General features: G+C 46.7%; 1 protein-coding gene across 1 annotated transcript in view; it reads right to left on the bottom strand.

Moving 5' to 3' along the window:
* Nucleotides 1-410: 410 nt before the first annotated feature.
* Nucleotides 411-14,014, bottom strand: part of LOC120053245 (metabotropic glutamate receptor 3-like) — a 33,042-nt gene continuing 19,438 nt past the window's right edge. Inside the window, exons 3-9 of the mRNA XM_039000391.1 lie at nt 7,718-7,960; nt 5,531-5,720; nt 5,067-5,376; nt 4,700-4,893; nt 4,435-4,567; nt 656-833; nt 411-487 (exon numbers count right to left, since the gene is read on the bottom strand). Coding sequence (XP_038856319.1) covers nt 411-487; nt 656-833; nt 4,435-4,567; nt 4,700-4,893; nt 5,067-5,376; nt 5,531-5,720; nt 7,718-7,960 — 1,325 coding nt within the window. The remainder of the gene's footprint in view (nt 488-655; nt 834-4,434; nt 4,568-4,699; nt 4,894-5,066; nt 5,377-5,530; nt 5,721-7,717; nt 7,961-14,014) is intronic.

Below are 14,014 nucleotides of genomic sequence, written 5' to 3'. Positions count from 1 at the left end.
CACACTCCTATCACAACCCTAACACACAGACTCCTATCACAACCCTAACACACAGACTCCTATCACAACCCTAACACAAACATACACTCCTATCACAACCTTAACACATACACACTCCTATCACAACCCAGTGCACAGTTATATATGTACACATCGTCTTAACAAAGCTATTCAAAACAAAGGCTCAAAAAATCCTCCTACAAAGTTGTTTTGGTACTTTTGTTTCTCTACAACAATTTTGATTCCATTATATGTACAGCACTAGAAAACAATGTAGTATTAAACCCTTTCTACAGCCGTGAAACAGAACTGTGCTAGTCCACGTCGTGGGAGGAGGGGACAGGGGGCACAATGTGTGCCTATTGGCTAACAGTCTCTGGGGGGCAGGGTTGGAGAGTGAGTGGGTGTGGTCACAGAGAGGAAGTGGTGGAGTCGACGATCTCTCTCCCATTACACACTGTCGGTACGTACTGGGCACTCACTGATGCTGGAAAGGGAGAGGGAGAGGGAGAGAGAGAGGGAGAGAGAGAGAGAGGGAGAGGGAGAGAGAGAGAGAGAGAGATTAATAAAAATGGGACATTTAGTTAAATTCCAACTTGGCTACATAACGAACCATGCTCAGTGGTCAGTGTCTCTGACTGTAACTTAACCATACCGTGTGAAGCGTATGTGGTGGCAGGACCACTGACACTGAAGCGGTTGATATTGAGGCGGAGACTGGTGACGTTCTTCTGTGGTTGGAACATGATGATGTGGACCTTGGGAGCAAACATACAGCCCAGCACCACAAAGCCACTGAGACTGACAGAGATACACATGGTGGTGGTCTGGACCTGTAGAGGGAGACAGAGAACATGGTAACTACACTGGAACAGAGGACCAGAGGGAGACAGAGAACATGGTAACTACACTGGAACAGAGGACCAGAGGACGGAAGAGAACATGGTAACTACACTGGAATAGAGGACCAGAGGAAGGAAGATAACATTGTAACTACACTGGAACAGAGGACCAGAGGAATGAAGAGAACATGGTAACTACACTGGAATAGAGGACCAGAGGAAGGAAGAGAACATGGTAACTACACTGGAACAGAGGACCAGAGGACGGAAGAGAACATGGTAACTACACTGGAATAGAGGACCAGAGGAAGGAAGATAACATTGTAACTACACTGGAACAGAGGACCAGAGGGAGACAGAGAACATGGTAACTACACTGGAACAGAGGACCAGAGGAAGGAAGAGAACATGGTAACTACACTGGAATAGAGGACCAGAGGAAGGAAGATAACATTGTAACTACACTGGAACAGAGGACCAGAGGGAGACAGAGAACATGGTAACTACATTGGAACAGAGGACCAGAGGAAGGAAGAGAACATGGTAACTACACTGGAACAGAGGACCAGAGGAAGGAAGAGAACATGGTAACTACACTGGAACAGAGGACCAGAGGGATACAGAGAACATGGTAAATACACTGGAACAGAGGACCAGAGGAAGGAAGAGAACATGGTAACTACACTGGAACAGAGGACCAGAGGGATACAGAGAACATGGTAACTACACTGGAACAGAGGACCAGAGGGAGACAGAGAACATGGTAACTACACTGGAACAGAGGACCAGAGGAAGGAAGAGTGCATGGTAACTACACTGGAACAGAGGACCAGAGGAAGGAAGAGAACATGGTAACTACACTGGAATAGAGGACCAGAGGAAGGGAGATAACATTGTAACTACACTGGAACAGACGACCAGAGGGATACAGAGAACATGGTAACTACACTGGAACAGAGGACCAGAGGGAGACAGAGAACATGGTAACTACACTGGAACAGAGGACCAGAGGAAGGAAGAGAACATGGTAACTACACTGGAACAGAGGACCAGAGGGAGACAGAGAACATGGTAACTACACTGGAACAGAGGACCAGAGGGATACAGAGAACATGGTAACTACACTGGAACAGAGGACCAGAGGGAGACAGAGAACATGGTAACTACACTGGAACAGAGGACCAGAGGAAGGAAGAGTGCATGGTAACTACACTGGAACAGAGGACCAGAGGAAGGAAGAGAACATGGTAACTACACTGGAACAGAGGATCAGAGGAAGGAAGAGAACATGGTAACTACACTGGAACAGAGGACCAGAGGGAGACAGAGAACATGGTAACTACACTGGAACAGAGGACCAGAGGAAGGAAGAGAACATGGTAACTACACTGGAACAGAGGACCAGAGGAAGGAAGAGTGCATGGTAACTACACTGGACCAGAGGACCAGAGGAAGGAAGAGAACATGGTAACTACACTGGAACAGAGGACCAGAGGAAGGAAGAGAACATGGTAACTACACTGGAACAGAGGACCAGAGGAAGGAAGAGAACATGGTAACTACACTGGAACAGAGGACCAGAGGAAGGAAGAGAACATGGTAACTACACTGGAACAGAGGACCAGAGGAAGGGAGAGTGCATGGTAACTACACTGGAACAGAGGACCAGAGGAAGGAAGAGAACATGGTAACTACACTGGAACAGAGGACCAGAGGAAGGAAGAGAACATGGTAACTACACTGGACCAGAGGAAGGAAGAGAACATGGTAACTACACTGGAATAGAGGACCAGAGGAAGGAAGAGAACATGGTAACTACACTGGAACAGAGGACCAGAGGGATACAGAGAACATGGTAAATACACTGGAACAGAGGACCAGAGGAAGGAAGAGAACATGGTAACTACACTGGAACAGAGGACCAGAGGGATACAGAGAACATGGTAACTACACTGGAACAGAGGACCAGAGGGAGACAGAGAACATGGTAACTACACTGGAACAGAGGACCAGAGGAAGGAAGAGTGCATGGTAACTACACTGGAACAGAGGACCAGAGGAAGGAAGAGAACATGGTAACTACACTGGAATAGAGGACCAGAGGAAGGGAGATAACATTGTAACTACACTGGAACAGACGACCAGAGGGATACAGAGAACATGGTAACTACACTGGAACAGAGGACCAGAGGGAGACAGAGAACATGGTAACTACACTGGAACAGAGGACCAGAGGAAGGAAGAGAACATGGTAACTACACTGGAACAGAGGACCAGAGGGAGACAGAGAACATGGTAACTACACTGGAACAGAGGACCAGAGGGATACAGAGAACATGGTAACTACACTGGAACAGAGGACCAGAGGGAGACAGAGAACATGGTAACTACACTGGAACAGAGGACCAGAGGAAGGAAGAGTGCATGGTAACTACACTGGAACAGAGGACCAGAGGAAGGAAGAGAACATGGTAACTACACTGGAACAGAGGATCAGAGGAAGGAAGAGAACATGGTAACTACACTGGAACAGAGGACCAGAGGGAGACAGAGAACATGGTAACTACACTGGAACAGAGGACCAGAGGAAGGAAGAGAACATGGTAACTACACTGGAACAGAGGACCAGAGGAAGGAAGAGTGCATGGTAACTACACTGGACCAGAGGACCAGAGGAAGGAAGAGAACATGGTAACTACACTGGAACAGAGGACCAGAGGAAGGAAGAGAACATGGTAACTACACTGGAACAGAGGACCAGAGGAAGGAAGAGAACATGGTAACTACACTGGAACAGAGGACCAGAGGAAGGAAGAGAACATGGTAACTACACTGGAACAGAGGACCAGAGGAAGGGAGAGTGCATGGTAACTACACTGGAACAGAGGACCAGAGGAAGGAAGAGAACATGGTAACTACACTGGAACAGAGGACCAGAGGAAGGAAGAGAACATGGTAACTACACTGGACCAGAGGAAGGAAGAGAACATGGTAACTACACTGGAACAGAGGACCAGAGGAAGGAAGAGTGCATGCTTTTTATGGACGTATGTATGAACAGACAGAAAAGCAAGAACAAATGTGTGTGTACCCACTTCCTGTACAAGTGCACACATGCACTCACACACCATCTCACAGGCAAGGCCGTGGTGTTAGTGTGTCTCTCTCTACCTCACAAGTCAGATTACCAAGGCCAAGCAATTCTTTCCACAGCCTAAGGCTGTGTGTGTGAGTGTGTGTGTGATTTGTAAGGATCAGGTAAACACATACCCTCCTTTTGCTCTGCTTGTCGACAGTTTGTCAGTACCTGGCAGCCTCTTGGATTAACATTATAAGGGTGCACATAAAACAGTTAGCATGACATGTCAGGACAGATATCCTGCAGCCAGCGACAGTGGAAGACAGCAGTGTGTCTTATTAAAACGTTTGCCCTTATGTTTGTTCATGATGAATATAAAGGTTGTGTACATACAGTAAGTGTGTTTATGCAAGTGTGTGTGTTTGTGTGTGTGTGTGTGTGTGTGTGTGTGTGTGTGTGTGTGTGTGTGTGTGTGTGTGTGTGTGTGTGTGTGTGTGTGAACCTTGCTCTCACCCTGTAGTCACTGGATGTGACGTAGAATATGGGCAGGAAGGCTAGCCAGATGATGCAGGTTGTGTACATGGTGAAACCTATGAACTTAGCCTCGTTGAAGTTCTCTGGACACTTCCTGGTCTTGAAGGCGTACCTAGGATCAGATAAAGGAGACAAATAGAATGAAAGAATAAACAAACCTTGAAGGCTTACGCAATAAACAGAATGATAAACCTTCAGAAGTCCACACACACACAATCACACGCAGCACCTCTGCACCACCTACACAGTACACAGGATGACCAGGAGCACGTCGTATCCTAGCGACAGCAGCATGCTGGAGTCACGGACGTTACACTTCAGGATCACTGTCTGCCGTCGCTCCGGTAACGTAAACCTCCTGGTACCAGGAACTTCCAGCAGCAACCACACTGACACCAACACTAACTGGACCGATATCAGACTGAGACAGATAAACACCTGGGGAGGGGAGGGAAGAGCAACACCATCATCTAAATGATCTATCTGTAATCTGCCTCCATCTCCCTCCTCCTTCCATCTCTCCCTACCTCTGTTCCTCTATCTCTCCCTCCATCTCTTTTTTCCCTCCCTCTTCCCTCCCCCATCTTCTGACAGCTAGGATGACCTCTGACCTGGGACGTGGGGCTTATGAAGCGCGGCTTCGTGGTCCCGCCCCCGTCCTTCACCCCACTGAAGATCCGGGCGATCCGATTGGTCTTGGTGAGCAGGGCAGAGTAGCAGACAGCGAATGAGGTGCTGAGGCCGAGGCGTCGCATGGCGCAGATAGCAGGCGAGGGCTTGGCCAGGAAGAGGAAGGTGAGGGAGTAGGACATGAAGACACCCAGCAGTAGAATGTAACATAACTCTCTGCCTGATGCCTTCACCAGGGGCGTGCTGTTGTGTCTCACAAACACCCAGAACACCAGCGATGTACACAGGAACCTGCAGATGGTGAGTAGATCAGTTTCAGTTTACTTTGTTGAATCCCCTTTGGGAAAAGTGTCTAGTGTTAATGCTGGGCCTGAACAAAAGCCTACACTTTAGGCCTATCCCAACTGATGAGACTGATCCCTTTTCCTCTCCTCTAACTTCTCACCCAACAACGGCGATGCTGATTGGTCCGATAGCCCAGGCATCCTCCCACATGATGTAGTCCTCAGGCAGGTCGTAACAGGAAGTGAGGTCTTCGCTGGGCCACTGGCCAGGGGCGCAGGGCGAACAGGTGAACTCATCAGCTAGGTACTCATGAGCCTCACACGCCGTACAGATCCAACAACAGTACTCTCCTACAAGATACAGGTATAAAACAAATACATTACCTTAGGCAGCTTTTATGTAAGAAAAGGAAACTAGGATGTTTACATGAGAGCCAGCTGCTCCAATCATTTCATTCTTCCAAAACAAATTACACTGAAACTTCTGCTAGTGATGTCACTAGATTTGCTTAACCTTTCACGAGTATCAATCCCGGATCCGGGAGCACCCCCCACCCCCCACACACTGATTAGCATAGCTTCAGAAGTAGATAGTAGCATCTAAATATCATTAAATCACAAGTCCAAGACACCAGATGAAAGATACAGATCTTGTGAATAAAGCCACCATTTCAGATTTTTAAAATGTTTTACAGGGAAGACAAAATATGTAAATCTATTAGCTAAACACGTTAGCAAAATACACCACTATTCTAACTCCATCAGTTTCTTACTCCTTCAGGTGCTATCACCAATTCGGCTCAACTAAGATATTGATAGCCAATAACCTATAAAAAAAACCATCAGATGACAGTCTGATAACATATTCATGGTATAGGATAGTTTTTGTTAGAAAAAAGTGCATATTTCAGGTAGAAATCACAGTTTACAATTGCACCGACCATCACAAATCGACTAGAATTACTAGATAGAGCAACGTGTATGACCAATTTACTCATCATAAAACATTTCATAAAAATAGACAAAGCATAGCAATGGAAAGACCCAGTTCTTGTGATTTCAGACCATATTTCAGATTTTCTAAGCGTTTTTCAGCGAAAACACAATAAATCGATAAGTTAGCATACTACATGTGCAAACGTTACCAGAGCATCGATTCCAGCCAAAGAGCGCTATAACGTAACCACCGCCAAAATATATTAATTTTTTCACTAACCTTCTCAGAATTCTTCCGATGACACTCCTGTAACATCATTTTACAACATACATATACAGTTTGTTCGAAAAGGTGCATATTTAGCCATACAAAACCGTGGTTACACAATAAAAATACTAGGAAATCAAGCCTCAATATGTCTGACGTCATCTATCAGAGTGATCTAGTTTAATTGAAAGCTAATCATATACTTGACTAAAAAATACAGGGTTGACAGGAATCGAAAGACAAATTAGTTCTTAATGCAACCGCTGACTTACATTTTTAAAATTATCCTTACTTTTCAATACAGGGTTCGCCAAGTGACGCGATAACAAACAAAATGGCGAAATATGCGTTTAAAATATTTCGACAGAACAACGATTTATCATATTAAATATTGCTTACTTTGAGCTGTTCTTCCATCAGATTCTTGGGCAATGTATTCTTTCTTGGGTTTAATCTTCTTTTGGTCGAAAGATGTCCTTTGTCCGTCTAAATGCCCGCTAACGTTCGACCGGGACCCCGAAATGTGCCCGGTGCTTCACATAGAAATGCATCAAAATCGCACTAAACGGATATAAATTGCTATAAAACGGTTTAAATTAACTACCTTATGATGTTTCTAAGTCCTATATCGAATTAAATTACAGACGGATACATTTTACGTTGATAACCGAGCCTTTGAAAATGGCATCCGGAGGTGTCTTCCTGCGTAAAGGCGAGCGTCGAAAGGGGGGCTACCCTCACTCCTTGGTCCTTTATAACCTCTGAGAGCTACGCAGAAGGCCCATTCCACTTCTCATTGGTTACTGACATCCAGGGGAAGGCGGGTGCAGTTCGTGTCGTTCCATAGGATAGACAGAGACTTTTAAAACTGATCTGAAATCAGAGCTTCGCTCTCAGACCTTTCACTGTCTGTCATGGATTTCGCTGTAGAAAGAGTTCTGGGTCACCCACAGACATCATTCCAACTTTGTATGAAACTTGAAAGTGTTTTCTATCCAATAGAATTAATAATATGCATATTGTACGAGCAAGAATTGAGTACTAGGCAGTTTAATTTGGAGACGACAAAATGCTAATTCGGAACAGCACCCCCTGTAGTCGCAAGAAGTTTTAAGCCCTATGTGTGTGTGTGTGTGTTCCTCACCAGCCTGCATCTTCTTCATCTCGTTGCGGGCACACGGGTCGCTGCACTGGGATGGGGGCACCACCTCCCTTGGCCAGCGAATCAGGTCACTGCTCAGGCTCAGAGTCTCCGCCCACTCACCGATGGGCACGTATCCGTAGCGATCAGCGTTGTGCTGGTAACTGAAGATGTTGTAGCGTCCCATTCCGTCGCCATAGGCATCAAACTTCACCACGGTTTCACTACCGGGAGGAGAGAAGGGAGCTAAGAGAGAGAAGGAGGGGGGAGACAGAATGAGAAAGAGAGAGAGAAGGATGAGGAGAGAGGAGAGGAGCAGGGGAGTGAAAGAGAATGGTAGGGCATTAGAGAAGAGAGATGAGGAGAGAAGATAAGAAACAGAATGGAACTAGTGTCAGGATTTCAATTTCAAAGTCAATATGAACAAAGCAGTGTCACACAGAGAGGTGTATTGGATTCCAAGACATACACCACGTACAGAGCCAGTCGGTGTGACAAACTAAGAACGTAGCAAGTGTTTCTGGAGCTTTAAGACCTTTGTTACAGCATCTCACTGAGGACAATATCCTGTACTCAACAACACAACTGCAGAGAGAAGAAGCTCAGAACATACACCGCTTTATGAGAGTGTCACAACACTAATGTTACTGACTGGGATTGAACCTGTTGCCTCTGTACCACAAAAAGTCGAGCTAAAGCCTGGACAAAATTAGTAATTGTGTGAGTGTGGTTTACCGAAACTCCACTTCAAGAGGAAACGCATGAGGGTGACTGACTGATGTTTACCCCTATGAGGTAGGCCTATACAGAGCTGTGACAATGACCAAGATAGAGTCAGAGTGTGTTTACTGAGGGGCTGTAAATGCTCAGTGTGTCTTATTGAGGCCTGTTTCCCCATGACACTGTTATGTGCTTGACATAGACCCTGTGCTTTATATGCACCTCAGGATCAGGTCATATAAGGACAACCATCTACGGAACACTTGGTATTCTAGAGGAAACTCATGGGAGTGTGTGTGTGTGTGTATGTGTGTGTGTGTGTGTGTGTGTGCGTGCTCTGTTGGGTCCCCTTCTAACTGGTTTATAGCACATGGTTCTGAGCACGGTGGCAGATTGGGACTAAAGCTGACATCGTTGTGTGTGTGTGTGTGTGTGTGTTTGTGTGTGTGCGAACGTACCTGCATTTGTTAGCCTGTGTATGTGTGTGAGCATACCTGTTTTTGTTAGTGTGTGTGTGTGTGTGTGTGTGTGTGTGTGTGTGTGTGTGTGCGTGCGTGCGTGCGTGCGTGCGTGCGTGCGTGCGTGCGTGCGTGCGTGCGTGCGTGCGTGCGTGCGTGCGTGCGTGCGTGCATGCGTGCGTGTGTGTCTGCTGACTAGGACTAAAGCTGTGATAGCTGTGAAGACTCAATGAGATGAGAGAAGTATGGAGTGTCAGACCAGAGAGGGTTTAGGGCTTATGAAATCCATAAATCACAAAGACAACCTGAGTCTCTCTCTCCCCCTCTTCTCTATCCCCCTCTTTCTCTCTCTCTCCACCCTCAATACATCCCTCCCTCTCTTTCTGTCACTCACAGAGGATATTGGCAGTGCTTAGGCTTCTTTCCGAAATAAAAGTTAAATCATTTCAATAAGGAAAAGCTGATAAGATCTTAAGACTGAGAATAGCTGAACATTCTTAATACTGCAAAATGCAGCTAATCTCTCTCTATATAATAAAGCAATAAGGTTAGACACACAGAGACACACACACACGTCCCTCATTATCATAACTGCACCCTATTAGCATATCAGCTTTGTGTTAAAGGTTAATTGGCCACATTATGATTATGTGTTAGAACTGGTGTGCTGAATTCCAAATCAAGCCCTTGTCCCTACACCCGACTCCTATAGTCCCTCACTCAGATCTACATTAGTGATTTGTGCCTGGTTAAGGAGGTGTTTGAGAATTCAGGATTAGTCTGCTGTCTGTCCCCAGAGGGCACTCACATGTCTCTGATCCAACACCAGTACCTCTTCTATTTCCGACAGAGACCTGAGACCTTGCTGGCAGTCAGTACTGACTTAACACTGCAAGTTATAGCCACTCCAAGGCTACTGGAGGAGATTTTGATGACTGTGTAGATCTGACAAAGACAAGGTGGTAGAAAAACAACAACCATGAAGAGAATGGATTTGGTTGCTATCAGATCCCCACCCCCACCAGTACAGGTATTTGGTTTCTATGGCTGTGGGATCTGGTTCATTCAGGTTTGGTGCCTGTGTCCAACGTACACTCACACTCACATGTCAATGCCAACTGCTGAACATACACACGTATGCACGCACACATAACACACCAAGGCACACACACTCCTAACAAACCTGTATACTGTTCGTCCTGCAACTTCCTATAACGTTCTATGTGACCCAGTATCTGACCATATCCGTCTAGAGAACATAGGTAGCCCAGAGGAAAGGCATATCTCTCCCCTCAGCTTGTTCTAGGTTAAGATTAAGAGCTCTGGGAGACCAGTTCAGGCTCCGAGGTTAGCGTGACTCTGCCTAGGTCTCCCCAGCAGTATCTGCTTTGCTGAGAGCTCTAGCGGAATGAAGAACTCCCGTCGTAGTCCTCACTGATGTTGGAAAAAGGCTGAAGTCTGCAGCTTTACGATAGACAGTAAAGCACTGCACTACACTGCATGCATATGCAGAGCAAATCTGTCTACAACATCCGTCTATTGTTTACTCTCTCTCCCCCCCTCTCTCTCTCTCTCTCTCACTCTCTCTCCCCCTCTCTCTCTCTCTCCGTCTCTCTCTCTCTCTCTCTCTCTCTCCTCTCTCTCTCTCTCTCTCTCTCTCTCTCTCTCTCTCTCTCTCTCTCTCTCTCTCTCTCTCTGTCTCTCTCTCTCTCTCTCTCTCTCTATCTCTCCCTCTCTCTCTCTCTCTCTCTCTCTCTCATGCAGCATGCACTCAAAAAGCTGGAACTAAACTACAGCTACTAAGACTATAGAGCAGCAATACATAGGACAGTTAGAAGATAAAAATACAGATCGAGTAAAATAATTCTGAGGCCAAATTCATAGTTTAAAAACATTCATAACTTGACTTGTAAATGAGAGAGTCTTTATTATTCTGGATGAATTAAAAGTAAGGGGAAGCAGGGCTTTCATTCAGTAGTTCAGAAATGAATTACACTCTCAACCATGTAGGGCTAACACGCTGGCCGCAGGGGATGCTGGGTATTACTGGGAGGGGGTGAACCAATCCCCTTTAATCCAATGATGGGGGGAAGAGAGGGAATACATAATGTGATACTGCAGAAAGAGAGAGGGAGGGGGGTGAGAGAGAGAGAGAAAGAGATAAAGAGAGAGAGAGTCCACCTGTCTGGCTGTTGATTAGCTGATGTCACCACACTCTAGGGGACAGGTAACATTTAGACTGTATAAGCTTTGTGCAACATATGCTAGGAAAATCTCAGCCTCTCATCTCCTATTCTCTACTGTGCTCTCCTCTCCTGTGCTCTCTCAGCCTCTTATCTCCTTTCCTTTCATCTCCTCTGCTCTCCTCTCCTGCACTCTCCTCTCCTCTGCTCTCCTCTCCTCTGGTCTCCTCTCCTCTCCTCTGCTCTCCTCTCCTGCACTCTCCTCTCCTCTGCTCTCCTCTCCTGTGCTCTCCTCTCCTGCACTCTCCTCTCCTCTGCTCTCCTCTCCTCTCCTCTGCTCTCCTCTCCTGCACTCTCCTCTCCTCTGCTCTCCTCTCCTGTGCTCTCCTCTCCTGTGTTCTCCTCTCCTCTGCTCTCCTCTCCTCTGCAATCCTCTCCTCTGCTCTCCTCTCCTGCACTCCTCTCCTCTGCTCTCCTCTCCTGCACTCTCCTCTCCTCTGCTCTCCTCTCCTGTGCTCTCCTCTCCTGTGCTCTCCTCTCCTGTGCTCTCCTCTCATGTGCTCTCCTCTCCTGTGCTCTCCTCTCCTGTGCTCTCCTCTCTTGTGCTCTCCTCTCCTGCACTCTCCTCTCCTCTGCTCTCCTCTCCTGTGCTCTCCTCTCTTGTGTTCTCCTCTCCTGTGCTCTCCTCTCTTGTGCTCTCCTCTCTTGTGCTCTCCTCTCCTGCACTCTCCTCTCCTCTGCTCTCCTTTCCTGTGCTCTCTTCTCCTCTGCTCTCCTCTCCTTGCAGTAAATGCGGTGGTGAGTAAAATATTGTGAGATCCCAGAGGCAGTCTCTTCATCCTTCCCCTCATGCTCTCTATTTCTGTTCCTCCCACTTTTACATCCTCTTTCTCTCCCACCCTCCCTAACATCTTTAGAGCTGCAATGTAAAGTGATGTGTGTAATGTGCATTTGGCAAGGCATGTGTATGTGTGTGTGCATGTGTGTGAGTGTTTGATGTTCGTTAGGCGTGGGGAATGTTCAGTCCAATCAGGCGTGTTTGGAGTGATGACCTCTTACAAGTGTGTCCCAGAGAGAGAGAGACACATGAAAAACATCACAATGGGCTATATCTGTTCTCTCTGTGGTCTTTCTCTCCAGAGACTGAGAGTCAGACTGGACAGCAGACGGAAAAGAAGAGAGAGAAGAGAGAGAAAGGAAAGAAGATAGGAGAGGAATGATAGAGGAGACAAAAGAGGGAATAGCAGGGGAGAAGAGAGGAGAGGAGTGATAGAGGAGACAAAAGAGGGAATAGCAGGGGAGAAGAAAGGAGCAGAGTGATAGAGGAGACAAAAGAGGGAATAGCAGGGGAGAAGAGAGGAGAGGAGTGATAGAGGAGACAAAAGAGGGAATAGCAGGGGAGAAGAGAGGTGAGGAGTGATAGAGGAGACAAAAGAGGGAATAGCAGGGGAGAAGAGAGGAGAGGAGTGATAGAGGAGACAAAAGAGGGAATAGCAGGGGAGAAGAGAGGAGAGGAGTGATAGAGGAGACAAAAGAGGGAATAGCAGGGGAGAAGAGAGGTGAGGAGTGATAGAGGAGACAAAAGAGGGAATAGCAGGGGAGAAGAGAGGAGAGGAGTGATAGAGGAGACAAAAGAGGGAATAGCAGGGGAGAAGAGAGGAGAGGAGTGATAGAGGAGACAAAAGAGGGAATAGCAGGGGAGAAGAGAGGTGAGGAGTGATAGAGGAGACAAAAGAGGGAATAGCAGGGGAGAAGAGAGGAGAGGAGTGATAGAGGAGACAAAAGAGGGAATAGCAGGGGAGAAGAGAGGTGAGGAGTGATAGAGGAGACAAAAGAGGGAATAGCAGGGGAGAAGAGAGGAGAGGAGTGATAGAGGAGACAAAAGAGGGAATAGCAGGGGAGAAGAGAGGAGAGGAGTGATAGAGGAGACAAAAGAGGGAATAGCAGGGGAGAAGAGAGGTGAGGAGTGATAGAGGAGACAAAAGAGGGAATAGCAGGGGAGAAGAGAGGAGAGGAGTGATAGAGGAGACAAAAGAGGGAATAGCAGCGGAGAAGAGAGGAGAGGAGTGATAGAGGAGACAAAAGAGGGAATAGCAGCGGAGAAGAGAGGTGAGGAGTGATAGACAAGATAAGAGAGGAGACAGGAGGGGAGAAGAGAGGTGAGGAGTGATAGACAAGATAAGAGAGGAGACAGGAGGGGATGACAAGAGAAGGGAGGAACCAAATAATAGACACAAAGAAGAGATAGAAAGAGAAGAACAAGTGATAGCACTACAGAGAAGAGGTTTTAAAGAAAAAGCTATAAAAAAGAAGAGGTAGGGAAGAGAGAAGAGAAGAGTGAGATAAAAGGATGAGCTAAAGAAAGGGAAAAGGGATGGATGGAAGGGAGCAGGTTGATGTTTATTGGGATGAGTCTTGTCCTGTAGGCAGACCTGAGTGATTTCCGCCCCCCAAAAATCCTGAAAACAAAATTGAGCTTTTTGGTCTTAATTTAAGGATCGGGTTAGACATGACGGGTCAGAAGTGTGGTTAAAGCTATGGTTAGGGTTAGGTTTAATGACTTTGTGGCTGTGCCAGCTAGTGACCACTCTGCAGAGCTGCGCTCAGTACATGAATCCTCCCAATAAATGCTAATCTGCTGGAAGGGAGGGATGGAAGTGAAGGGAGGGAAGGGATGATGGCACCCAGGCAAGAAGTTAGTCTTAATTGGACCAGGAGAAAAAGAGGGAAGAGACAAAAGGAAAATGAATGAAGGGTAAAGATGGAGAGTAGCAGATCTCTATCCTGATGTAGCCTGTTAGCGTGTGACCGAGAGACTAATCATGACCTGAACTTACAGCCCAAAGGTCACCTGCTACACCATCTTTCACTCTCCTCCCCTTTCTCTATCTCTATGCTCTTTCTTTCTCCTCCTGCTCACCCTCTCTCCTATCTATCCC

The sequence above is a fragment of the Salvelinus namaycush genome, chromosome 9, assembly GCF_016432855.1.
Source record: "Salvelinus namaycush isolate Seneca chromosome 9, SaNama_1.0, whole genome shotgun sequence".
NCBI lineage: Eukaryota > Metazoa > Chordata > Actinopteri > Salmoniformes > Salmonidae > Salvelinus > Salvelinus namaycush.
The sequence above is the reverse complement of the archived record's forward strand: the minus strand, read 5'-3'. Positions and strand labels throughout refer to the sequence as shown.